Raw genomic sequence first — 23,980 nt, 5'->3', positions numbered from 1 at the left:
GGGCAGATGACAAGAGAAGATCCGTGAACAATCCGAGGTCAGAGCTGGGAGCGAGACAAGAGGAATCCAAGAACAAGCCGGGTTGTCAACAGGTGATCAGAAGCAGCAACAAACACAGGAAGCAGGAAACAGGAAACAGGAAGCTGAAGACCAGTCAGCAATGTTCATGTGCCACAGATATCCTTTTAAAGGCCAGAGGGTGCTGGGATTGGACATCCACTTTGTGGGCCAGCACGCACACGTCTTCGCCCTAGCGGACGTGCGTTTGCAATACGTGCGTGCGTATTCATGCGGCTAGTTCCCTGACAGGTGGACCAACTCAATATTGAACCTTATGGACTAAGACTGGGATGCCATTAATGTTCATATGCGTGTAAAGGCAGGTGTCCCAATACTTTTTGGTAATATAGTGTATATACACTATATATACTGATATAGAGTGAGAAAGAGAGAGATGTAGCAACCTGTTCCAGATAGGTTACATTTAGTTTTTGGCTTTGCCTTCTAGGTCTGGCCAGCTTTTCCTAAGCCTGGTGGTTGATTGCTCCTGTCTGCCTCTGGAAGAAGCTTCCGGAAATAGAGTAGGAGGGTCAGCCACAGAGATATGCATCTGACCTCAGCCAAACAATAAGAACAGGTGCCCAGAAAGTGGCTGTGGAGAAAATAAATATTTGGGAGGCTTGTTCAGAGGAGTATTCTTCTCCTGGGGATGCAGCCCCTGGTAAGCAGCCTTTGTACTGAAGAGCTGTTGCTAGGCCTCAGTATGTGCTTGGATGATTTTTTTGCCCGTGGTGTGTGAACTAACACCAGGTGCATAAAAAAGTGCACACACGCAAACATGAGAACACAAAAAATGCACAGGGAGTGCGAATGATCCACCTCCGAAGAGGACGGACCCTTACCTTGATCCCCCGGGGCGCAAGACTCCTGACAGGGACTAGGGTACTCACTATGGTCTCCCCAGCCCAGCCGAAACCAGGCAAACCCCGTTCTCTGGGAGGACTGCCGAAACAGCCTATCCCAAATACTAGGTGGGGCTCCCCCGAAGGGAGACTCCTTGAGAGAGGGCGAACTAAGCCAAAAGGCCATATCCACCCCCTCCCAAGACTTTCAAGGTAGGCCCGAGGACCCACACCCTACTCATCGTGAAAAAAGTGAGAAAGAAAGTGACAAACCACAAAGAAAAAAACACAGGAACACAAAGGTGGGGAAGGGGAAGTGGAGAAGTGCTTGAGTGTCAAGGTGCAAGCCCTGACAGGCCCTTCGGCCAGGAATAAAAAATTCCTCTGATCCCGGCCAAAAGGCATATCCCTAGAGGCAGGTGCGAATAAAGTGTGTGTGGTGCAGTGACCAAGGTGCCAAAAAACTTGAGGTGAGCTCCCCCACCGTGAGAATTAAGGCACCCCTGGGCTGCCACCCCAGGGGCACATACACTTCTTTCGGGTCCCGGCCCTTGGCCAGACCAGTGCAGCCCCATCCCTACCAGGAGGCATCAGAACTTAGACGGCTTAGGGAGAACCTGCCTTCAACTGGGGACAAGCCTTTTGCAAGGCCAGATTCAACCCAGGAGGAAAAGGCCCTCCCACTACCATCACCATTCCTTACCAATTTCATCTGGGAGCAGTACTAACAGGCGTGCGTGCCTACACCGACTTTCTCGCTCTGTTCAAACGGATAAGAACAGATACTACACTTGATCTTAGCCAAAAGGCTGAGAAGGTGGCAGCTGTCCTTTCGACATTGTGAGCATGACCTTTGCCTAGGACTCCAGCTTTGCCTGTGATTTGGGGGTTAGATGCCAGAGTCACATGGACTGTGACTGCTCTTACAGGGACTCAGGACTGGTTACCCCTCTACCTCCAGCAATAATTTAGCCTGCTAAAGGATTTGTGCTTGATAAGCTGTCCTTGTTGGCAGGCTTTAAGTATCTTACACCCTCATCTCTTTCTCCTGTTCTGTTACTGCAATAAATCTACAAGAAACCATCCCTGAGACTAAGCCTGTGTTTGTCGGCGTGCTTGGAGCTAGTTTCTAGGCTGGGCAGCCTATGAACTGGCAAGGGAGACCTTGGTTATTTCCAGTGTGCCAAGATGTAATTGCAATATCTCCACTTTGTCAGCCACTGCTTGCTGTGTCTCACTCAAAATGATGCTAATGCTACCAGTGTAGTCATTTCAATTTTTGAAGAAACCTAACAATAAACTTCTCCTATAGGTTTCATTTTGTCTGTTAAATATACCATGGAAAGCACTTTCTTATACTTGTTTGATGAGTGAAAAAAACCTATCTTGCCAGAAACCTTGTGAGCTGATAAATTTATTTTCAGGCGAGAGGGAGGTAGCACTGTCCTGTTTCTGTAGCCCTGATGCAGCATGGTGAATGAGCAGGTATTTACTTTATTCATTAACCTGTTCCCGACCGTGATATAGCCGATCGACAGCTACAATTCGAGAGGCCATCTATCGACGTCCTCCCATGAACGTGCTTCACGCATGCCCCCTGTGGTGCCCCCTGTCTTTCGGACACAGCTGATCACAGATCGGGGTAAAGAGCCAATCACAGCAGCTCTTTACCATGTGACCAGCTGTGTCTATTCACAGCTGATCAAAGTGTAATTAGGAATTGCCAGTTATCGGCAGTCCTGTTCTCACGCTTACAGCACGTGAAGAGAAGAGAAACAGTAAGCGGCAATCCACACACGGGACATATACTCTGATAATCAGGGCACTGATCATCAGTGTCCTGATGATCAGTGCTGCCAATCAGTGCTGACTGTCAGTGCCCATCAGTGATGCCTATCAGAGCCCATCACTGCCCATCACTGGTGCCTATCAGTGCCCATCACTAACGCATATCAGTGCAGCCTCAACAGTGCTCATCGGTGCAGCCTTTCAGTGCCCATCCGTGCAGCCTCATCAGTGAAGGAAAAAAAATACTTATTTACAAAATGTTATATCAGAAACTAAGAAAAAATGTTTTTTTTTAAAAAAAATTTCAATCTTTTTTTGTTTGTGTAGCAAAAAATAATAAACCCAGTGGTGATTAAATAACACCAAAACAAAACTAGATACAAGCTACAAGCTTCAAAATTGGCATTGTGACTTTTCTGGTGCCACACCTATAAGATACACACATAAAACATTTTTCCTTAAAAAGGTATATACTGTACCTTTTTATTTCATTTATAGTAAACTTATAGAAACATGTCTTAACCACTTAAGCCCCGGAAGATTTTACCCCCTTTCTGACCAGGGGGTATTTTGCGATTCGGCACTGCGTGACTTTAACGGACAATTGCGCGGTCGCGCGATGCTGTACCTAAACGAATTTGACGTCCTTTTTTCCCACAAACAGAGCTTTCTTTTGGTGGTATTTGATCACCTGTGGGATTTTTTGATCATGCGCTATAATCAAAAAAAGTGCGACAATTCTGCAAAAATAACAATATTTTTCACATTTTTTTATATGAAATTCCCCCCAAAAAATGTAAAAATCAAAATTTTTTTACATTTTTGGCCAATTTGTTTTCTGCTACATATGTTTGGTAAAAAAAAATCACAATAAGCGTATTTTGATTGATTTGCGCAAAAGTTATTGCGTTAACTAACTAAGGGAAAGATTTTTGTCATTTTTGTTGGTTTTTTTTTTTAACGAGTAATGGCGGCGATCTGCGATTTTTTTTCCGGGACTGCGACATTGCGGCGGATAGATCGGACCCTTGACTGACATTTTTGACACTTTTGGGGGTACCAGTGACATTACTACAGTAATCAGTGCTATACATATGCACTGTTACTGTAAAAATGACACTGGCAGGGAAGGGGTTAACTTTATTAGAGATGCAGTGACTATGTGTGTCCCTAGGGGAGTGCTTCTTACTGTGCAGGGATGTGGCTGTGTGTGTAACAGCCCAGATCAATGGTCCTACATAGCAGGACCGTTAGATCAGTGCTTTTACACAGGGAAGAATGACAGGCGGCTTTGTTTACATTAGCCGCCTGCCTTTCTCCCTTCACAGCGGACGATCGCGAGTGACCGGCGGACATCGGGTCCGCCAGTCACACGCACGGAGGTGTCCCGTGGACGAGCCGAGGCGGGAGCGCGCCTCTGGCGGCGTGCGCCTACCCACTATTGGCTCCCAGGCTAGTGACGTACCGGTACGTCACTTTGCCTGGCCGGGGCTGACCGCCGCAGTATATGTACTTGCGGCGGTCGGCAACGGTTAAAACATTCTATGCATTTACTTCAACTCTAAGTCCTGAGAACATTTCTTATACTACTCTATCAAATAGGCTGTTCTGTATTGCATATCAAAGATTGGTAATTTCCATCTCCTCATAGCTGGATCACTCAATAAGGTAAAGGCGAGATTCAACATTTTGCAGTTTGCATACACTGAGGTTTCAGAAAATGTGAACAGATATTTGTGTGGAATCAGTTGTAATTTTTGTGTGGAATCAGTTGTACGCAAGCACAATGCAGCCAAGTCCTCCAAAAAGAACACTTGGAACCTGGAAAGGATATCAAACATGAGGAGGCCCCTCAGGGCCAACTAATGTGCATCTATAATGTGGTCAACTCCTTCCTGTGCCATGACCTATAGTCTGTCCAGGAAGTAAGGCAGGAGTAATGGAGAAGTGTTTTTAAACAGCCATGAGGACAGTGAGGTGATGGCCCTAGGCTCCATTTTTGCACACTGGGGCACTGCTAGCCATTAGTACATTGCTGTGGATAATTGCTGGCCACTGCTGAGTGCAGTCAGAAAAGGAAGTTTTCCGGATTCGGCTCATCCTGACATATTCAGCTGCAGTGCTTGTACTGTTTGTAATAATTACAGTGCCCCTTTACAGTGAAGTCCCCTTTATATCACAATGCCCCTTTTACAGTGCCGTCCCCTTCATATTTCAGTGACCTTTTTACAGTGCAGTTCCCTTTATCTCACAGTGCCCCTTTTACAATGCAGTCCCCTTTATATCTCATGGGCCCTTTTACAGTGTAGTCCCCTTTATATCACAGTGCCCCTTTTACAGTGCAGTCCCCTTTATGTCACAGTGACCCTTTTACAGTGCAGTCCCCTTTATATCAAAGTGACCCTTTTACAGTGCAGCCCCCTTTACATTACAATGCTCCCCTTACAAACCAGTTCCCTTTACATTACAGTGCCCCCTTTACAGAGCAAATGCAATATTTTCCACGCACACATTAAGGATAACCAGCTGTTCAGTGATGCTGGGTGCTGTAATGATTGGAAACCATGGATACTCAAAGTGAAGAAATGTCATCAGCACACCAAGGATTCCTCGAAAGGGTCCGAAGCTTTATTCCATGGCCACATGATAAATATATAACAACATTTCAGAGTCACGCAGGGCCCCTTAAACAGGCAAGTGTTGTCACTTTCCTGATGAAGGGGCCCTGCATGGCTGCGAAACGTTGCTATATATTTATCACAAGACCACAAAATAAAGCTTTGGACCCTTCCGAGGAATCCTTGGTGTGCTGACATTTCTTCCCTTTACATCAAAGCCCCCCTTTACATTACAGTGCTCCCTTTACATCACAGCACCCCCCTTTACGGAGCAGTCCCCGTTATATTAGTGTAAAGGGGCACTTTGATGCAAAGGGGGGCTGTGATGTGAAGGGGAACTGAGGACACTGATATAAAGGGGGGATTGTGCTGTAAAGGGGGGCTGAGAACAGACTCCATGAATAGCCCCTCCCCGGCCCCTGGAAAAACTGGCTGCCATTAAACTAGTCCCTGGTGCCAAAAAAGTTGGGGACCGCTGCTGTACAGCGTACAGCTCTGACCAGCCACAGTCTGCCATAGACCTTGACAGGTTGTTTGCAGCAGAGCTGGATGCTGCACCTGTCCCTTCTGGGACTTCTGATGCACTAAAATGCCGGGAAGGAAGCACTACAGCCGAATGGCCCCATGTGTGATTTGCCTGACACGTAAAAAAGTGTGCTGTGTTAAAGCAATGTTCTGGCCTCCCCCTACAAAAATTAAAAGTCAGCAGCTACACATACTGTAGCTGCTGACTTTTAATATTAGGACACTTACCTGTCCTGCAATTCAGCGAGGTCAGCACCGCAGCCGATGTTTCCATAGGCTGTCCGGGTGCTGCCATCGCCCTTGCCAGTAACAGAGCCAAGCAGTAAAGCCCAGTGGCTTCACGAGCTGGCCCCTACTGCGCATGCCCAAAGCACGCAGTACTCTTTTACTGGCCTGGCAGCAGTCAGATACACACATAAAACATTTTTCCTTAAGGGTGGAGGGAGGAGGAGGGGGCCGAATATCTGACATACCTTGCCGCGGCAAGGTCAGACGGAAGTGGGGACAGGGTACCTGTCAAAAACAGGTAACCGCTCCCCAGAAAGGTGCCAAATGTGGCTCGGGGGGGGGGGGGGAATCAGATAAGGGGAAGTTCCACTTTTGGGTGGAACTCCGCTTTAAGGCTTTTGGGCTGTCTAGCAACGCCCCCCCCCCCCCCCCCCAAAAAAAAAAAAAAAACTTTGCACTGTTTTTTTTGCAATGCTTAGTGGGGCATCTGAGTGTGTTGAGCTTTGATTAAAAAAATAATAGCACCACAGCTGATGGCTGACAAATCTAACATGCTTTAACATGTGCTGTAATAAAGCAACACAACACAGTAAATGGGACCTTAGAATAAAAGATACAAAGGACACATTAGGAACAATTGTTTTAAGTCCTAACAAAGCTGGTTTCACAAATAAATCCCGAATAATCAGCTATTAGTGAATGACTAGTGCACAGCCATGATTCCGGAGACCAGCAATTATTGCAGTCACTGGGAAAGTCTCAGCCAAAATGGCTCCCGGTTTGCAGACAAACATTCACTTCCTTTTGTCTCAGCGCCCCGCCCATTTCCGTGTTTTCTCAAAACGATTCACAGATTTAGAAGTAAAAAGCTGTCATTGGAATTAGATCCCTGTTTGCTGAGGCAATATCAGACGAACACGCTGCCATTCTAATATTTGCATTTAAAAAAGAGCCCCAATAATACAATTTAGCAGATCAGGACATGGAGGCGCTCTGAAGGCTCCACTGGTGCATGTTCTGATTGCGGAGTTCGGGAGCGGTCCGGTTCTGGAGGCGCGTGCTGGAATCTTCCCGTCATGAAGCCGCTGTTGCGCGTCCTCGCCTGCAGGGAGCGCGCTGTATCCTCGTACACAGGGGGTGCGCGCTGTACAAGGCTGCCGAGAGCGTGCCTGAGAGGTGAGATGTGAGCTGCCATGCAGGGAAGCCTTCTGCTATAGGAGAACATGGAGGAGGACCAATCATCTGCTGGAATGTTGGAATATAATAATGTGTACAGCAATAAGAAGATTAGAGGGAGCTAACATGTGCTGTACAGGTTATCTGGGGAAATAAATAAACTTTTTACTAATCTTTTCTGGCGGTAGGTCGCTTTAACCACTTAAGCCCCAGAAGCTGCTCAAAGACCAGGGCCTATTTTTCGATTCGACACTGCGTGACTTTAACGGACAATTGCGCAGTCGTGCGACGCTGTACCCAAATGAAATTGACGTCCTTTTTTTCCCACAAACAGAGCTTTCTTATGGTGGTATTTGATCACCTCTGCGATTTTTATTTTTTGCTATAAACAAATAAAGCGACAATTTTGAAAAAAATAACAATATTTTTCTCATTTTTTTTTATATGAAATTCCCCAAAAAAATGTAAAAATCAAAATTTTTTAACATTTTAGGCCAATTTGTTTTCTGCTACATATTTTTGGTAAAAAAAAATCGCAATAAGCGTATTTTGATTGGTTTGCGCAAAAGTTATTGCGTTTACTAACTACGGGAAAGATTTATGTCATTTTTATTGTTTTTTTTTTAACTTGTAATGGCGGCGATCTGGGATTATTTTTTTTTTTTTGCGGGACAGCGACATTGCAGCGGACAGATCGGACCCTTTTGGGGGTACCAGTGACATTACTATAGTAATCAGTGCTATAAATATGCACTGTTACTGTAAAAATTACACTGGCAGGGAAGGGGTTAACTTTATTGGTGATCAGTGGGTTAAATGTATCCCTAGTGGCGTGATTCTAACTGTCAAGGGGAGTGGCTTGTTAGATCATAATAGAGACATACGATCCTACAGAGCAGGATCGCATAGCCTCTGTCATGATCTAAGGGAGAATGACAGACGGCTGTGTTTACATCAGCCATCTGCCTTTTTCCCTTTCCTGAGCGAGATCACGAGTGGCCGGCAGACATCGGAGCCGCCGGTCACACTCGCGGGGATGCCCGTGAACGAGCGGGGGCGGGAGCGTGCCCGCCCCCTACAGACTCCTGGGCGAGCGACATAGTACTACATCGGTTTGCCCAGGAGCGTCTGACTGCCGCAGTAAATATACTGACGGCGGTCGGCAAGTGGTTAAAATGCCCTGTACCTAATTCAGGCCAGGCTTGGTGACAGCTGGGACACCTGCCACAAATTCATGTCCTTTGCTACCACTAGAACTAAAGAACGCCATACTTAACCTAGACAATGGTCTGACACTCGCGAGGTCCCTCACCAGCAGCGTCTCCTTTGCTTTATTTGGGCTGCCGGTGTCCTGTCAGAATAGCGTTACCCATCAGAAACTGCAACGGAAGTGACGTTCTGAGAAAAAATTCCTTAGTGCGCATGCCCCATACCTTCCAACATGTGCCCGCTATGCGTTCCAATAGGTTTCCTGATCTGACACAACACGAAGCATCCTCTTACTCCCACGCAAGTCTTCAATTTCACACTTATTTTAGCTGTAAACTCACCTTCTATACTGAATCACAGTATGACTGTTGCATTATTATTGTATTATAGTAAAAAATAGGCAGAAATCTGCAGGCAGAAGGTGGCAATGGCCATCTTGGTACACCCAAGCGACAAAGTGATTATATCGTGAAATAGACTATTTCACTCAGTCGCGGTGAAAAAGTCTTATTCAGTATATAAGGTGAGTTACCTGCTTAAATAAGTGTGACATTGACATTGAAGACTTGTCTGGGTGTAAGAATATGTCTGCTGGTGCCTTCCTGTTCTGTCAGATTAGGAAACCTATTGAAACGCGTAGCGGCCATGTTGGAGTGCATGGAGCATGCTCAATAAGCAATTGTGTTCTCAACGTCACTTCCGTTGCATTTTCTGATGGGTAGCGGTGTTCTGATAGAACCCCAGTCTTTAGCCATCTTGATCGGATGGCATGGTATGATGTAATACCTGGACGTGCGCAGAAGTCCAGGCATACAGGCACTGTGCAGGAATGTATACTGAGCTGTGCATGCGCAGCTCAGTCTACATTCTACAGAAGACTGTGAGCAGGCAGGTAGGTTTGTTTTCTTGCAGAAGAGACAGAGCATGTCGTTTCTGCAAAAAAAAAAAAAATCTGGGTGCTCACAATTTGAAAGAAAGAAAATAAAGACTAGTTCTGTTTTAAGAACCTTTCACAGATTAAAAAAGAATCATTCGCAGTTCGCAGATTAGGAAAGTGGTAGTAATTAAAGTGGTTGTAAACCCTTACGTAAGGTTTTTTTTACCTTGTAGTGGAGTTCCACCTACTTTACTTTAAAGTTTACACCCCTGCGTTCGTGATCACATGTAAATAACTCATCGGATCTCTTTTTTTTTTTCCTTTAATCACTTTAGCTCAGGAAGGTTTTACCCCATAATGACCGGGCCATTTTCTTTCGATTCGGCACTGCGTTGCTTCAACGGACAATTGCGCGGTCGTGCGATATTGTACCTAAATAAAATTGATGCCCTTTTTTCCCCACAAATAGAGCTTTCTTTTGGTGGTATTTGATCACCTCTGCGCTTTTTAGTTTTTGCACTATAAACAAAAAAAGAGCAACAATTTACAAAAAAAGAAAACAACATTTTTTACTTTCTGCTATATAACATTCCCAATAAAAAAAAAAAAATAAAAAAAAAATCAAATTTTATATCAGTTTTGACCAAATTGTATTTTGCTTCATATTTTTGGTTAAAAAAAAACTCCAAAAAAACGTATAATAATTGGTTTGCACAAAAGTTATAGCGTTTTCAAACTATGGGATAGATTTTTTGACTTTTTATTTATTTACTTATTTATTGTTTTAATAGTAATGGCGGCGATCAGCGATTTTTTTTTTTTTTTTTTTTTTTTTTTTTTTTTTTATATCGGGACTGCAACATTGCGGCGGACAAATCTGAAACTAAGTGACACTTTTTGGGGACCAATGGCAATAATACAGTGATCAGTGCTAAATAATATGCACTGTTAGTGTATAAATGACACTGGCAGGAAAGGGGTTAACACCGGGGGTGATCAAGGTGTTAAATGTGTTCGCTATATGTGCGTTCTAACTGTGTGGGGGATGGATTGAACAGAGGCAGAGAGAGATCTGTGATTCGGCTTAGCTGAATCACACAATCTTTCCCTGCCTCTCTGACAGGAGAGCCGTTTTGCATTGTTTACATTCCAGACGGCTCTCCTGTCAGTGTAGCCGATCGCATGTACATAATCAGGTAAATCTATGTGATTATGTGCAGCTGAGCGGCCCTGCAGCAGTAAATCTGCGTGGGGGCGGTCGGCAAGTGGTTAAGCTTTTTTGCCTTAGGCTTCATGTACACTGCTGCTGATAAACAGACATTTAGGAGCAGTTTGGCGTTTTTTTTTAAGCGACCCCCTGAACTCTCTGTTATCTTATCTGCCCATGTACACTGAGACATTTATAGTCATTTGAGTTCTATTTTTTCTAAAGCAAAAAAATGCGTTCAGACTGAAGTTTATTGGCATTTCAAATGCCAAATGCTTGTAACAGCGTGGAAACGTGGTAACTCGCGTTTTATAAGCATCTCGTTTATAGATGTTTTCAATGGGGATACATTTCTGACCGTTTTACAATGTAAAAACGCTTCTAAACGCAAATGCCACTAAATGCGCATTAACTCTGCATGTACACATGACAAAACGGACGTTTTTAACCGTTGGTTACCATCTTACAAGTTCCAGCGTTTAGGAGAGGTTTTCAAACGCCTCGTGTACATGAAGCCTTATTTGTTTAGCCGAGGGTTCTGCTTCCGCTGTACCTTGCCATGAGGTACATCATTTCCACCTGCCCATGTATTTACAAATGTGTGCAAACTAAACCCCTCTCTTTAATGCACACTGTTAGACAGGATTATTTGGTTGGTTGCTGGCTGGTGGGTAAGTTGAGCTAGGAATTTCTATGGTTTTGTTTTGCATGCATTGCCCTTCCGTGTGCTCCTTGCGGAAAGGCCAGTTATAGATGACGGCCATTTGTTTGTACTTTGCGCTACATACTTGTTGGTAGATGTAAAGATTTTAGTACAGTAAGAATATAGGTTGTATGGTGTACCCAAGACCAGCTCTGTGCTAGCATAAGAGAGACATCGGTGCCCAGAGTGGGCCATGTATATGCCAGGAAGCTGTCATGAATGTGACAGCTTCCCACACAGGGCTTGTAGTCAGTGCCAGGACAAGGTCATCCAGCGCCCAGGGCAAAGATGCCAAACTGCGCCCCCTTCCCTTATGCCTCGTACACACACAACGATTATCGGCCGACCGATCGACTGACTTTTGTCCAGTGTTGTTGTGTTGGTTGAAATGTGCTCTAGACTGCACACGAATTTTCTCGGCCAACAAAAATCTACTGCAGAAGTGATGTCATGTGCTGGTTTACTTTCCGTGTGTTTTTTCATCTCTGAGCATGCCCAGTCTTGCTCATCAGATTTTTGTCTGCCGAAATCTGTACTGACTGACGGAAAATCGGCCGTTGTGGTGACGGCCAACAAAAATTTTATAGCATGCACACCAGATTTTATTCGGCCGAAAAGTCGGAGTCGGTTGTCGAAAGCATCATACTAACAAGCCGAAAATCAGCCGATCGGACGTTGGCCAAAAATTCACGGCCAACTATCGATGCGTGTGTACGAGGCATTAGGGTTAAGGCACCCCCATCCCTGCAATAAACCATTGAGCCCAGGGCAGCCAACCCTCCTGCCAAGCCCTTGTCCCGACTCTGCTTGTAGTAACTGAGACACCGGCTGCTGCCAATTTTTTAGCAATTAGAGATGAGCTTTGATGTCCTCCAAACTTATCTGTAGTTGAACTTGAGCCCCTTTTTTATACTAGGGAGCTGCAGGCTGGGGTCATTCCTACCCTGCAGCCTGTCTTTTTGTTTATGTGAGCTGCAGGACAGGAAGGACCCAACCTGCGGCTCAGTTGAGTAAAAAGAAAAGAGGGTAAGTTTGGAGTTCAGCTTAAGATGAATTCAGAGGATGCATGGGGTCGTGTCTGATAGAAACCAATAAATCATTCCCGGCCCCCATTCAGGGAGAAATTCCCCAGCTGAAAGCTGAATGTAAACAAGGGATCAGGCTACTGGCTGACCTCCTTACCCAAATATGGTAATGCCCATATTAGGGCAATGACAAGTTATATAGAGGGTGGACCTGATGGGGAACTAGTCTCAGAGTTCTCATTAGGCTTTACACAGCAAACTCCACAGCTGCCCACTGCTGTGAACTGTCAATCAAAAGCAAGGAAGAGTGGATGGGGATCTAGCCTCCCAATCGGGCTGTGCGCAACCCACTCCAAAAGTCAGCCATGCATCTGTCTGTGTGATGGGCGCATTGTCCCACAGAAGGATGTTCAGTATTGCTGAGATGCACTGAGGACATATGTCTGTCTCGGCCTCCGAAGACCAGAGTTGTATAAAGTACTCGAAACCCATACTTGAGTAAAAGTACAAGTGCTCAATCAAAATGTGACTTGAGTAGAAGTGGAAGTGTTCTATCAAAAAGTGACTTGAGTAGAAGTACTAAAGTATTCAACATTTTTTGTACTTAAGTATTGCAAGTAGTTTTTTTAAATTTTGCTACTCAAGTACTGAAAGTAAAAGTACCAGTAGTTTTGAAAAAAAATTGCTACTCAAGTATTGAAAGTAAAAGTACAAGTACTGTGTTATGTAGTTTTTAAAGAAATAAGTCAAAACTTTGAACATCATATTGTTTTTCTATTATTTCAAATGCAGCTTTTATTTATACATACAGTAGCATTTATTTTTGTATGCGCTGATAATACACACGTTTTGAGCTTCATGAAACCTGCCATCTACTGTTCTGGCAGTGGTAATTTTTATAATTGTAACGAGTAACTATGCAGCGCAAAAAAAATAAATAAATATCGGAGTAGAAGTATTGAAATCATCGAAAAAATGTAGTGAAGTAAAAGTGGAAGTAGGAGAAAAAAATTATACTCCAGGAAAGTACAGATACCGCCTTTCGGTACTTAAGTACAGTAGTGAAGTAGTTCTACTTAGTTACTATACATCTCTGCCTAAGACTGGTGCATGATTCGTTTGTAAACATAGACAATTTTGGTGCAGAGGTTTAACTAAATTAGTGTATGCAACACATTTTTTGAATTTCCTTCTGTGTACCTGTAACTGGATATTGGCCAGACTAATTACAAAACTAGTTGCCCCTAAAGTTTTACTGCAATACTCCTCTTCATTCCATCATCATCCCCCAGAAAAAAATAATCTCGTCCACTTGATATTTAGCTTTTGTTACCCAGTGTCATTTAACCACTTGCCGACTGCCTAACGCCGATCTATGTCGGCAGTCAGCCCCTCACAGGCAAAGTGACGTAGGGCTACGTCACTAGCTTGTGAGGGTCTAGGGAGCGAGCGCGCGCCCCCGCTCCCGCGTGGTCACGGACCCCCCCCCCCCCCCCGCGCGTGTGACCAGCGGACCCGATGTCCGCCGGTCACTCGGCGATCGGCGGGGGAGAGGGAGAAAGGCAGGCAGCTTGTGTAAACAAGCCACCTGTCATTCTCCTCGGTGTAAAGACACTGATCACACGGATCTACTATGTAGATCCGTTGATCAGTGTCCTTACAGCTGAAGCCACAGCCAATCACAGTAGAAAGCACGCCCCTAGGGACACACATAGCCCCTCCCTCCCAAATAAAGTTAACCCCTTCACTACCAGTGTATTTTTACAGTAACAGTGCATATGTATAGCACTGATTACTGTAGAAATGTCACTGGTAACCCCAAAAGTGTCAAAAATGTCAGTCAAGGGTCCGATCTGTCCGCCACAATGTCGCAGTCCCGCAAAAAAAATCGCAGATCGCCGCCATTACGCGTTAAAAAAAAAAACAACAAAAATGACAAAAATCTTTCCCTTTGTTAGTAAACGCGATAACTTTTGCGCAAACCAATCAAAATATGCTTTTTGCGATTTTTTTTTTTTTACCAAACATAGGTAGCATAAAACAAATTGGCCGAAAATGTTAAAAAATTTTGATTTTTACATTTTTTTGGGGGGAATTTCATATAAAAAAATGTGAAAAATATTGCTATTTTTGCAAAATTGACGCTCTTTTTTTGTTTATAGCGCGTGATCAAAAAATCGCACAGGTGATCAAATACCACCAAAAGAAAGCTCTGTTTGTAGGAAAAAAAGGACGCCAAATTTGTTTAGGTACAGCGTCGCACGACCGCGCAATTGTCCGTTAAAGTCACGCAGTGCCGAATCGCAAAATACCCCCTGGTCGGAATAGGGGTAAAATCTTCCGGGGCTTAAGTGGTTAAAGTGGACCTTCACCCATTAAAGGGATTTTCTCTCATCTGCCTCCTCCCCCTTCCCCTCCCTTTTACACTGAACTGAAGGAACTAACAGTACATATGTGTGAAAGGGGCGTTAATGAGTGGCTATTCAGGTACTAATATTCTATTTCTAGGTGCATATCAGCAACTGTGTTGAGCCTACCTTCATAACTTTTTTTCAGGATTGTTTATGTAGATCTGGCAGTCATTACATCATTAGTGTCTGTGATTTTCAGATTACAGGACATCCGTTTCATTACCTGGGGTCACGCATAAAAGGACCGTATTTTCATTTGTGGGGAAGAAGTTCTACTTTGACACTCATGCTGTTGTGCAAGTTCTGGAAGACAAAGGTAACAATATTGGTTAGACAGACAAAACAAATAGCCTGTCTTGCTTTGGGAAGCATATTACATTTGGAATTTTCGTAGTGTACTAGTACCTACTATTTATTGTATATAATTTCCCCTGTGGTATGTTACCCCAAAATGAAAAATCAATATACCCATTTAATTACTCCTATATTTTTAGTAAATGCAGCCTGTATTTTCTTTTATTTTTATGTTGATGATAAATACCTGGTGATCCTGCCAGTTTCCTTTGGAATGGAAGTAGATCTGTGCTGGCATGGTCAGTTTGTGTCCATGGGAATGCCGCTAGGAGTTACAGGATGCTGTGCACATGCACAATGTACCTGACTTAGGGATGCACCGAAATGAAAATTCTGGGCCGAAACAGAAACCGAAAAATTCAAGATGCCCTTGGCCGAAAACCGAAAATGACTTTTTTTCCCCCAAATGATTTTAAAATAGTTTATTCTAGTACATTGGGGAACAAAAGAGACATATTGGAGAAAATGAGAGGATGCCTGGGATGCTAGAGAATACAGTGTCTCTGTATTCTCTCCCTGTTCCCTATCTTTCTCTTCCAGACAGAATTTTTGTTTTATGGCACTGCTGAGACTAGTCCCTCTCTAGTATCCTAGGCATCCCCGCATTTTCTCCAATATCTCTCTTTTGTTCCCCACTCTTCTCTAATAAACAGCACTCTGCTCTCTTCCTCTAGCAGTCACTTACTTCTGTAACTCTTTTAACATTCTATTCTTTTCTTGCCCTCAAACTCCTTGTCCCCCCTTTTGGCATACATCAGATCCTTTAGTGACAATTATCTGCCGGCATTCACTTACAGTAAGAGGAAGAACGTCCGTGGTCAGGTCCGGAGCTGAGCAGCAGGTGGCTGGTGTGCTGATGCTGAGCGCGCTGGTCTGAGACTGCGAGGGCGGGGCCTGGCTCCAGAAGAAATAACCACCCATGCTACGCCGTGACTAGATAGGCACAGGCCAGCCCCCGCCATATTCACCCAATGACTGGGCGCCTGCCGGCCATCCTGATCCTGAAGATGGCAGCTGGAGCAGGGAGACACCGTTAGGGAAAATAAAGGTCAGACGGCCCCTCCAGCCTCCCCCACGCTCCCCCACTGGCCGGGCCAAGTCCTGGCAGAGTTCGTTAGCCGGGACAAGGTCCTAATTGGTAGGACTGTCAAAAACGGGACAGTTGGCAGCTATGATTTTCAGCATATATGACACGTTTTCAGCCGAAATGGGATAGGCCGAAATATTTTGGTTGCCGAAATTACGGTGCACCACTAGTACATGTATTTCCTGTAATCACTTTTTCGGCCACATTCCTGCCCACAGCATTCTACTCTGGCTCAGCAATGTCTCTGTGGATTGGGATGGGGGGGGGGGGGGGGGCTCATCTGCTGCAGCATTGACACACCAGCCTCACCCCTCCTCTGCAGATTGATAGGCAATGACACTGAAGATGGAGGTGGAGGGACACGTTTACAACAGCAGTGTCTTGCTGACTCCGCCCCTTCTCTCCACTGATTGACATGCATTGTTACCAGTAATGGAGGTGAATACATTGCCTACCCACAAAATAAACAAACACACTCCCAGCTATAAGGGAGAGGGCAGAGAATGAAGCTGTGCTATAATGTGACTACTGAATTATTCTGATAAAAAATTTAAATAAAAGTTATTTTTTAAATAAATAAGGATGTTTCAAAAATAATATTAAAATAAACTTGTGATTATATGTTCACATATACGGGAAAAACCTTGGATTGCGAGCATAATTTGTTCTGGAAACATGCTTGTAATCCAAAGCACTCTAATATCAAAACAAATTTTCCCATAAGAAATAATGGAAACTCAGATGATTTGTTTCACAAACATTTATTCATAAGTCTTTTAGTTTATAGTCCATATAAAAAGGTTATAGCAATGCAAGGTTGTGTAACCATAAAATGGCCATTCAAAATTGACAGCCTCCACAAGGGGATTAGAAGCAAAATCCAGCAGGAGCTACAGAGTATAAAAGAGAAGAAAGGCGCTTCTAAGGCCCCTTTCACACAGTGGAGTCCGTCGGCGGACTCAGTTTTTCTCAGCGGGGGATCGATCTGCCGATCCTGTGTCTCTGTGCTGAGTGCGGAGACACAGCTGTCAGGTCCCGCTGTTCTCTATGGGGGAATCGGATGGGAACGGACCGTCTGTCCTTTCTCATCCAATCCCATCCCATCCGATCCGCTGGACGGATGGAAAATAGAGTTTCCTTCCGTCCAGATTTGACGGATCGGATGTCAGCGGACATGTCTCTGCTGACATCCGATGCCCCATAGAGATGCATGGGGCGTCCGTTCAGATCCGCCAAAAAAACTGACAGGCGGATCTGAACAGTCTGCCTGTGTGAATGGGGCCTAAATGTAGCAATATGGTGCCATTTAATAAAATTACAACATTCAGCAACTCACATGGTTGATGACTAAAACAGGCACATCTAAGGGCTCTTTCAGACGGCCGCTCCGCTGCTTTAGTCCGCTGCGGGACTTTTTTTTTTTCACGGAGCGGATGACATTTGTGTCATCCGCTCCGTGTGCCCGCATATCATCCCATCCGTTTGCGGATGATATGCGGACATAATGTAAGTATATGGCATTGCGGATGTCAGCGGATGACACCGCTGACATCCGATTTTCCTTCCTTTCTGTTTTTTACACGGATGAAAAAATAGGGTTCTGTTCCGTTCCAAAAAACGGAACAGAACTGAAAGGAGGAAAATCGGATGTCAGCGGATGGTATTCCGCTGACATCCGCAATGCCATAGACTTACATTATGTCCGCAAATCATCCGCAAAAAAATAGGATGATTTGCGGACACACGGAGCGGCCGTGTGAAAGAGCCCTAAGTATGCAGGCTTCCTGGGTAAAACTGTCCACATAGACTATCCTCCGCATTATGCTACTTGTATATCAAGACATTGTTTGCTTATCAAGTTAAATTTTATTAAAAAATGTTTCTTGTCTTGCAAAACGCTCTCAAACCAAGTTACTCTCAATCAAAGGTTTTACTGTACTTTAGGTTTGGGAGCATGCTGGGACATTTGACTTAGGGGTTTAGGGACCACTTGCACCACGTCTGTTGGGCTGCTTGCTCAATGCAGGCACAAAGCAATGATGGGCCATCCATTGCTACCAATAGGTCCTGTTTATACCAATGCACTGTGTTGATATGCGCTTAAAAATGAAGCATGCTGCATTTAAACACAGTGCAACGCTTTACAATGCATTGAAACGACAGAGTGGCTCGCACTTTAAAGTACAACGGGTATTATTTAACTGACTCCAAACTAGTTTGCTATTGATGCGTGTGCATACCTTTTTGACAGTCTTTTTGAAGCTCCCTGGCAGTCCATAATTCTGGGGTGTTTGAGAACCTCTTCCTGCCTCTCTCTCATTTTTTGTTGGCCAGTGGGATGCCTAGAATAACATTGGGCCTAGTGAAAAGTGAGGGGGATGTGTGAATCGGCTCTTAGAACTGCTAAGAAAGGCTTATTAGACTTTCAAGAAGGCTATATGTTTACCTACATTTCACACTGACAAGTCTTCTTTATGAAAACACTTTCAGGAAATGTAATAGTTTGGCTTAGGATAGCATGCAGGGAATTCAGTAAAGCTGCTTCATCACTTATCTAGTGTTAGCCCCTCTTGTTAATGTATTGAGCCAAATTCATGAAACATTTGCAACACTTTTGGTTCTGACAGCTACTTGTGCACCAAATTCAGGTATTGTCAGGAGGAGGGTAGGCCATCGTCCTAACAACTGACAGAAAAAAAAACCCTACAGGACTTTAAAGGCCCAAATACACAAAAATAATAGTAAAAACAGCTGGATGTTTATAATATAAAATATCAGTACAAACATTATTAAACAGTATTTTGAAAACAAGGGAAACCATCTTGGACTTCAACCAGAGAGGTGGCTTCAGGCCTCCTCGCCACATATCCAGTGACACCTTGTGTCTGATGATATCATTTTTTGGGGACCATTGGCCCCTTTTGGCGTGCCTCCTTGGCTGTCCTTGCTTTTATTTTCCTTATATGGGTGTGTCGTCCCCCTAGCAACATGATGGCTATCACTGCTTGTTTTTAAAGTGGTTGTAAAGTCAGAAGGTTTTTTATCTTAATGCATTCTATGCATTAGAATAAAAATCCTGTATGTGACAGCCCCCCTTCGCCCCATCCCACCCCCAACCTTACCTGAGCCCATCTCAGTCCAGCGATGTTGCAGGAGTGTCTCGGCTGCCTGGGACTCATTGGCTGAGACGGCAACGTGGTGCCATTGATTTCTGCTGCTGTCAATCAAAGTCAGTGAGCCTATTATGGAGGGGGGGGGGCAGGGCCGCATCTCCTTGTCTGAATGGACACACAGCGCTGTGGCTCGGCTCGGGTGCCTCCATAGCAAGCTGCTTGCTGTGGGGACACTCAACAGGATGGAGGGGCCAAGAGAGCCAGAAATGGGACCCGAGAAGAGGAGGATTGGGGCTACTCTATGCAAAACCACTTCACAGAACAGGGAAGTATAACATGTTTGTTATTTTGAACAAGAAAAACCAGAGACTTTAGTATCACTTTAACCTTGTCGGCTGATATACAAACACTATATTAGGCAACATAAGTGATTTTGTTCTACTTACCTTAAAGAGGTTGTAAACCCCAAAAACATTTTTTTTCTTTTTGCAACCTGCAAGGGAAACACATAATGAGCTAGTATGCATCGCATACTATCTCATTATGAAATACTTACCTTAGAATGAGCCCCCGCCGTGCCGTCCGCTTACCTGTATGATGGGCGACATGTCCAGTCGTCCGTCTTCTGGGATCGCAGCATCCGGCCATCTGATTGGCCGGAGCCACGGTGACATCACTCCCGCGCACGCGCGCAGGAGCCGACGGTCATGGCACGAAGCTCTGAAGGAACGGCACGAGCGGCCGTTCCTTCAGAGGGCATGCGCCAGTGACGTCACTGGCTGCATGTAAGGTAAATATCTCCTAAACGGTACATGTTTAGGAGATATTTACAGTACCTATAGGTAAGCCTTATCATAGGCTTACCTATAGGTACAAGTTACAGAGGAGGGTTTACTTCCTCTTTAAACCCCTGAAGAAAGAACCTACTTCCTAAATGCGTCGGGTGATTATGCTTGACTGGTCACTTTTGAACCATCATGATGTCAACAGAAACTGTAGAACACTGTTCACGTATATATTTATTTTATAGTTGCCATAATTTTACACCAGCTGTATTTTGTTTTTAAAATATTATTTTATAAATTTTGTACTGAGTTTTTTTATTATACGCATTCAACTGAGTTTTTTTATTATACGCATTCAACTGTCATTTACGATTATTTTTGTGTATTTGGGCCTTTAAAGTCTTGTAGGGGTTTTTTGCTGTCATTCGTGCACCAAATTCAGGTAGTTCGAAAATGCGCCACTTTTACATTGTGTTGCATTGAATACGCCAATTGTAAAAGTGGAGCAAATTAAGACCAACTCTCATTTGGCATACAGAGAGAAATACTGGCTCAGACAGATTTTTGCCACGGTGTCTTGCGTGCATTCAAAAAATGGCGCAGCATGTGCCGAATTCAAGTACAAGTTCTATACAGGTATATGAATTTGGTGTATACTTCAGACTGCATGAGAGACACTTCCGCAAAATTTGCCTGCACCAGTCTTTATGGATTCCAGGGAATTTGTTCAAGTTCCATTTCCAGGTTATTTACCCATTTTCTTTCCATTTGTTTAATCATAGTTCATATATGAAAGCAGAGCATAAAAGAGAATGATAGATGACTGTTCACAGGTCTTTTTCTGGCCTTCAATGGGGATTGTTAGCTTTTGTTCATAAGATAATGCTTGTAACAGTTGTTGGTTGTTAAAAACAGACACATGTAAGTTTTGCTGTTGTGCAACATTTGCTTGAATTGTTAGGGCTGCATTTCACCTGGTTGGATAACTGATCTACACAAAAAAAACTGTTAAAAATTGTCACACCCTTTGTTAAATAGAATGTCCTCCAGTACTATGTTTGAGTTTTGTGTTTTTTTTTTTTTTTTGTCCAGGATTCAGTACTCAGCAGTCGGAGGTCGTTGTGTCAGCACTAGTGAAAATCATGAATACTAACATGGATCTAATATACCAGGACATGGTTTCCAAAGTGCAACAGGTTAGAAACAAGGAGAATGGGATCTAAGGGTGGGTATAGCCTTCCAGAAAAAGAAATATCTAAAAACTTAAATACTCCTGGATGTTTCTCCTATGGCAGAAAAATTAGCATGAAGGGCTTGTGTTCCTAAACTGAAAAATAAATCCTCATAGCTCATGTCTGAAACTATTGGCTTCTGAAACTGGAAAGATGATGGCCTTTTCTCAGCTAATGAAATCTGTCTTGTTCTCATTGCTGCTGACAATTTACAGAATTCTGGGGATTGGGACTCTTGCCACTCACCATTAATTTCCATTTAACTAGCTTTACATATTTTTTTCTAAACCAGGAGTGGAAAGCTACTTTAAAGTGGATATATATATATATATATATTTGTGTATATTTTCTCTTACTTTTGTTTTTTTAAACAAATATTGCATTTGAATAATTTACACATTTTCAGCCAGCAGGTTGCCCTTCAGGCTCATTTTCACATGTTTACATTCATTTTCAGCAGCTCTGCAGAAAGCAAGTTGTTTACAGAGCTCAGTTGCTCAAGCTGACATTTGTATACATCGCTGAGTGGCCTCCCTGATCTTTTTTATTTATTTTAAATTCTTTATTTTAAAATGTTGTCCACTCAAGTATGATTACAGACTTTAGTGTTAGTGCCTCAGCAGGCTAAACAAAATAAAATAAAAACGAAAACCTTGATCTTTTTTTGTCATGTTCTGCAGACCTACTCTCTTTAGAAAGTCTATAGTGCTCTGCAAATTCTCATCTCAATGTCATTTATGCACTCTTTGATATGTTTATCTGTAAAACAAAGATTTTATATAAATAATACAATATATGAAATATGATTTAAGATATTAACATAAAAAAAGATGAAAATATAATTGACCCCATAATCGATTAACTGTTACGTTATAAGAGTAATTAAATTTCTACTATCAATATATTATATAACATATACATCTCAATTGCCCTACCATCCCTATTATATTAAAAATGAACTGTTAAAGCGAAGCCTATGGGCTAGCTCTACTAATATATCACTGCCATCAAGCTAATGCAGGGCTTATGCATCTTTTATTACAGGAGATCACTCTTCAGCAGGTCATGTCACACATAGCTTCAGTTAAAAAGGATATGATCATCCTGGAGAAAAGTGAATTCTCTGCTCTTCGAACACAGAATGAGGTACTTAATACACACCAAACTAAGTGTCCTAGTGTTTATAAATCCATTTGTTTCACATAAAGTTCTTTTATATTCAAACATATTAGTTACAAAAAAATGGCTTTCTCTTTCGTTCATTGACCGACACAGCTCCTGATATTCTTAACCATTGGGTTATACTGCCCCCTACAGGAGTAGGACACTAGGCAGAAAAAAGTCTGGCTATGCCTATTGGCAGTCCCAGGGGGTATAATCCCTCTCTCTGCTATAGGTACTCAGTTTTTTTCTGTTTAGTCAGGAGTAAGGACCTAGTTCCTTGCTGGGTTTTAGATTTTTTTTCTCCTGTTTTTTCCTGTGTGATCTACAACCAACTGCCGGACTGGGCAACGGGCTGGATAATCTAGATCCAGTGGTCACCCCAGTCTGGCTAGCGAGCGTGCGCAGACTTCAGCTCCGCGCTAGGTTGGCTGCGACATAGCCCCACTGGACAGGGGCTGGCCTGCGAGTTAAACGCCTCGCCAGGTCACATACGACTTGGCCTCTTCCCAAGTCGCAGCGTTCCTCCTGGCCGACAGCCCCCCTATTTTGATGGTGAGGGGTCTTGCCTGGTTCCTGGTATGGTGGGTAGCTGTCCCCCCTCTCCCCCGGGAAGGTTTTGGGATGGCACTCCCCTCACCTGTCCCCCCATCCTACCCCCCCCTCCACTAATGCTGGGGCTGTATGGGTGGTCTGGTACACCTCCCGGGGTGGAGGCAGGGCACTATTCTGTCGATGGGAACTGGGGTGGTGCGCTGCCAGCGACCGGACGATTGGCTGTGCGGGGGGGGTTATACCTGGTGGGGGCTCCTGCCAGGCCCCCCCTACGCCCTGCCTGTGCCTGTCCTGAGGCCTAGGGATCCCTCCTGGGCCCCTGGGAGCCTCGTGGTGCAGCACGGAGCTGCCATTTTCTTGTAGCTTTTGTGCTGCAATGCATGGCGGCCATGTTTGTGTAGTCCGGCGGCCATTTGGCAGTGGTTTGCAATAGAAAACAGTGGTGGCGGCCATCACAGTGGATCCCTATGGGCGGAAATTTCAGCCGCTCCTCATCCCCTGGTGCTGACTCCTGGATCCTTTTCTTTCTGGATCACCGTACGTGCAGTGTAGATTCTCCTGGTGGCTGCGGTGCCTGGTTTCTGTGGGGTGGGGAGTCTGGTGGGGTCCTCTCCCTTTCTGCTGAGGATTGATTGGGGCTCTGTGACTGGCAACCGGGTGTGCTGCCAGTGAGGTGGGGGTGTCCCTTAGTAGTGCTTTACACTTTTTTGTAGGGTCCCCCTGGTGACTCATGGAGTCTTTTAGAACACATTTCCCCACTGGATCCCCTCCAGGTCCCATCCATCCATCGACGCATTGACAGCAGTCCTGGACTCCATTGTGTCCCAGATGATGTTGGCTTTTGGGTGACGGGTGGGCAAAAAAAAGCACCCCCCCCCCACCTCCCCCTTCCTCATCTGTCCCGTCAGATCCTGAATCTGATTGGACCGCCACCGCGGACATGAGTCACCCTGCATGGGTCAGCGACCACTTGCCCTGAATCCTCAGATAATGAGGAGGATTCCTCCACTTAAGCAACCGCGCA

At 44.3% G+C, this 23,980-nt stretch overlaps 1 protein-coding gene across 1 annotated transcript in view; it reads left to right on the top strand.

Moving 5' to 3' along the window:
- Positions 1-6,907: 6,907 nt before the first annotated feature.
- MCUR1 (mitochondrial calcium uniporter regulator 1) overlaps positions 6,908-23,980 on the top strand; it is an 83,816-nt gene continuing 66,743 nt past the window's right edge. The window contains exons 1-4 of the mRNA XM_082258187.1: positions 6,908-7,237; positions 14,869-14,985; positions 21,101-21,204; positions 22,285-22,386. Coding sequence (XP_082114313.1) covers positions 7,138-7,237; positions 14,869-14,985; positions 21,101-21,204; positions 22,285-22,386 — 423 coding nt within the window. The 5' untranslated portion in view covers positions 6,908-7,137. The remainder of the gene's footprint in view (positions 7,238-14,868; positions 14,986-21,100; positions 21,205-22,284; positions 22,387-23,980) is intronic.

The sequence above is a fragment of the Pelophylax lessonae genome, assembly GCF_965119305.1.
Source record: "Pelophylax lessonae genome assembly, chromosome: 5".
Lineage (NCBI taxonomy): Eukaryota > Metazoa > Chordata > Amphibia > Anura > Ranidae > Pelophylax > Pelophylax lessonae.
This window is presented reverse-complemented; position numbering and strand designations above follow the sequence as displayed.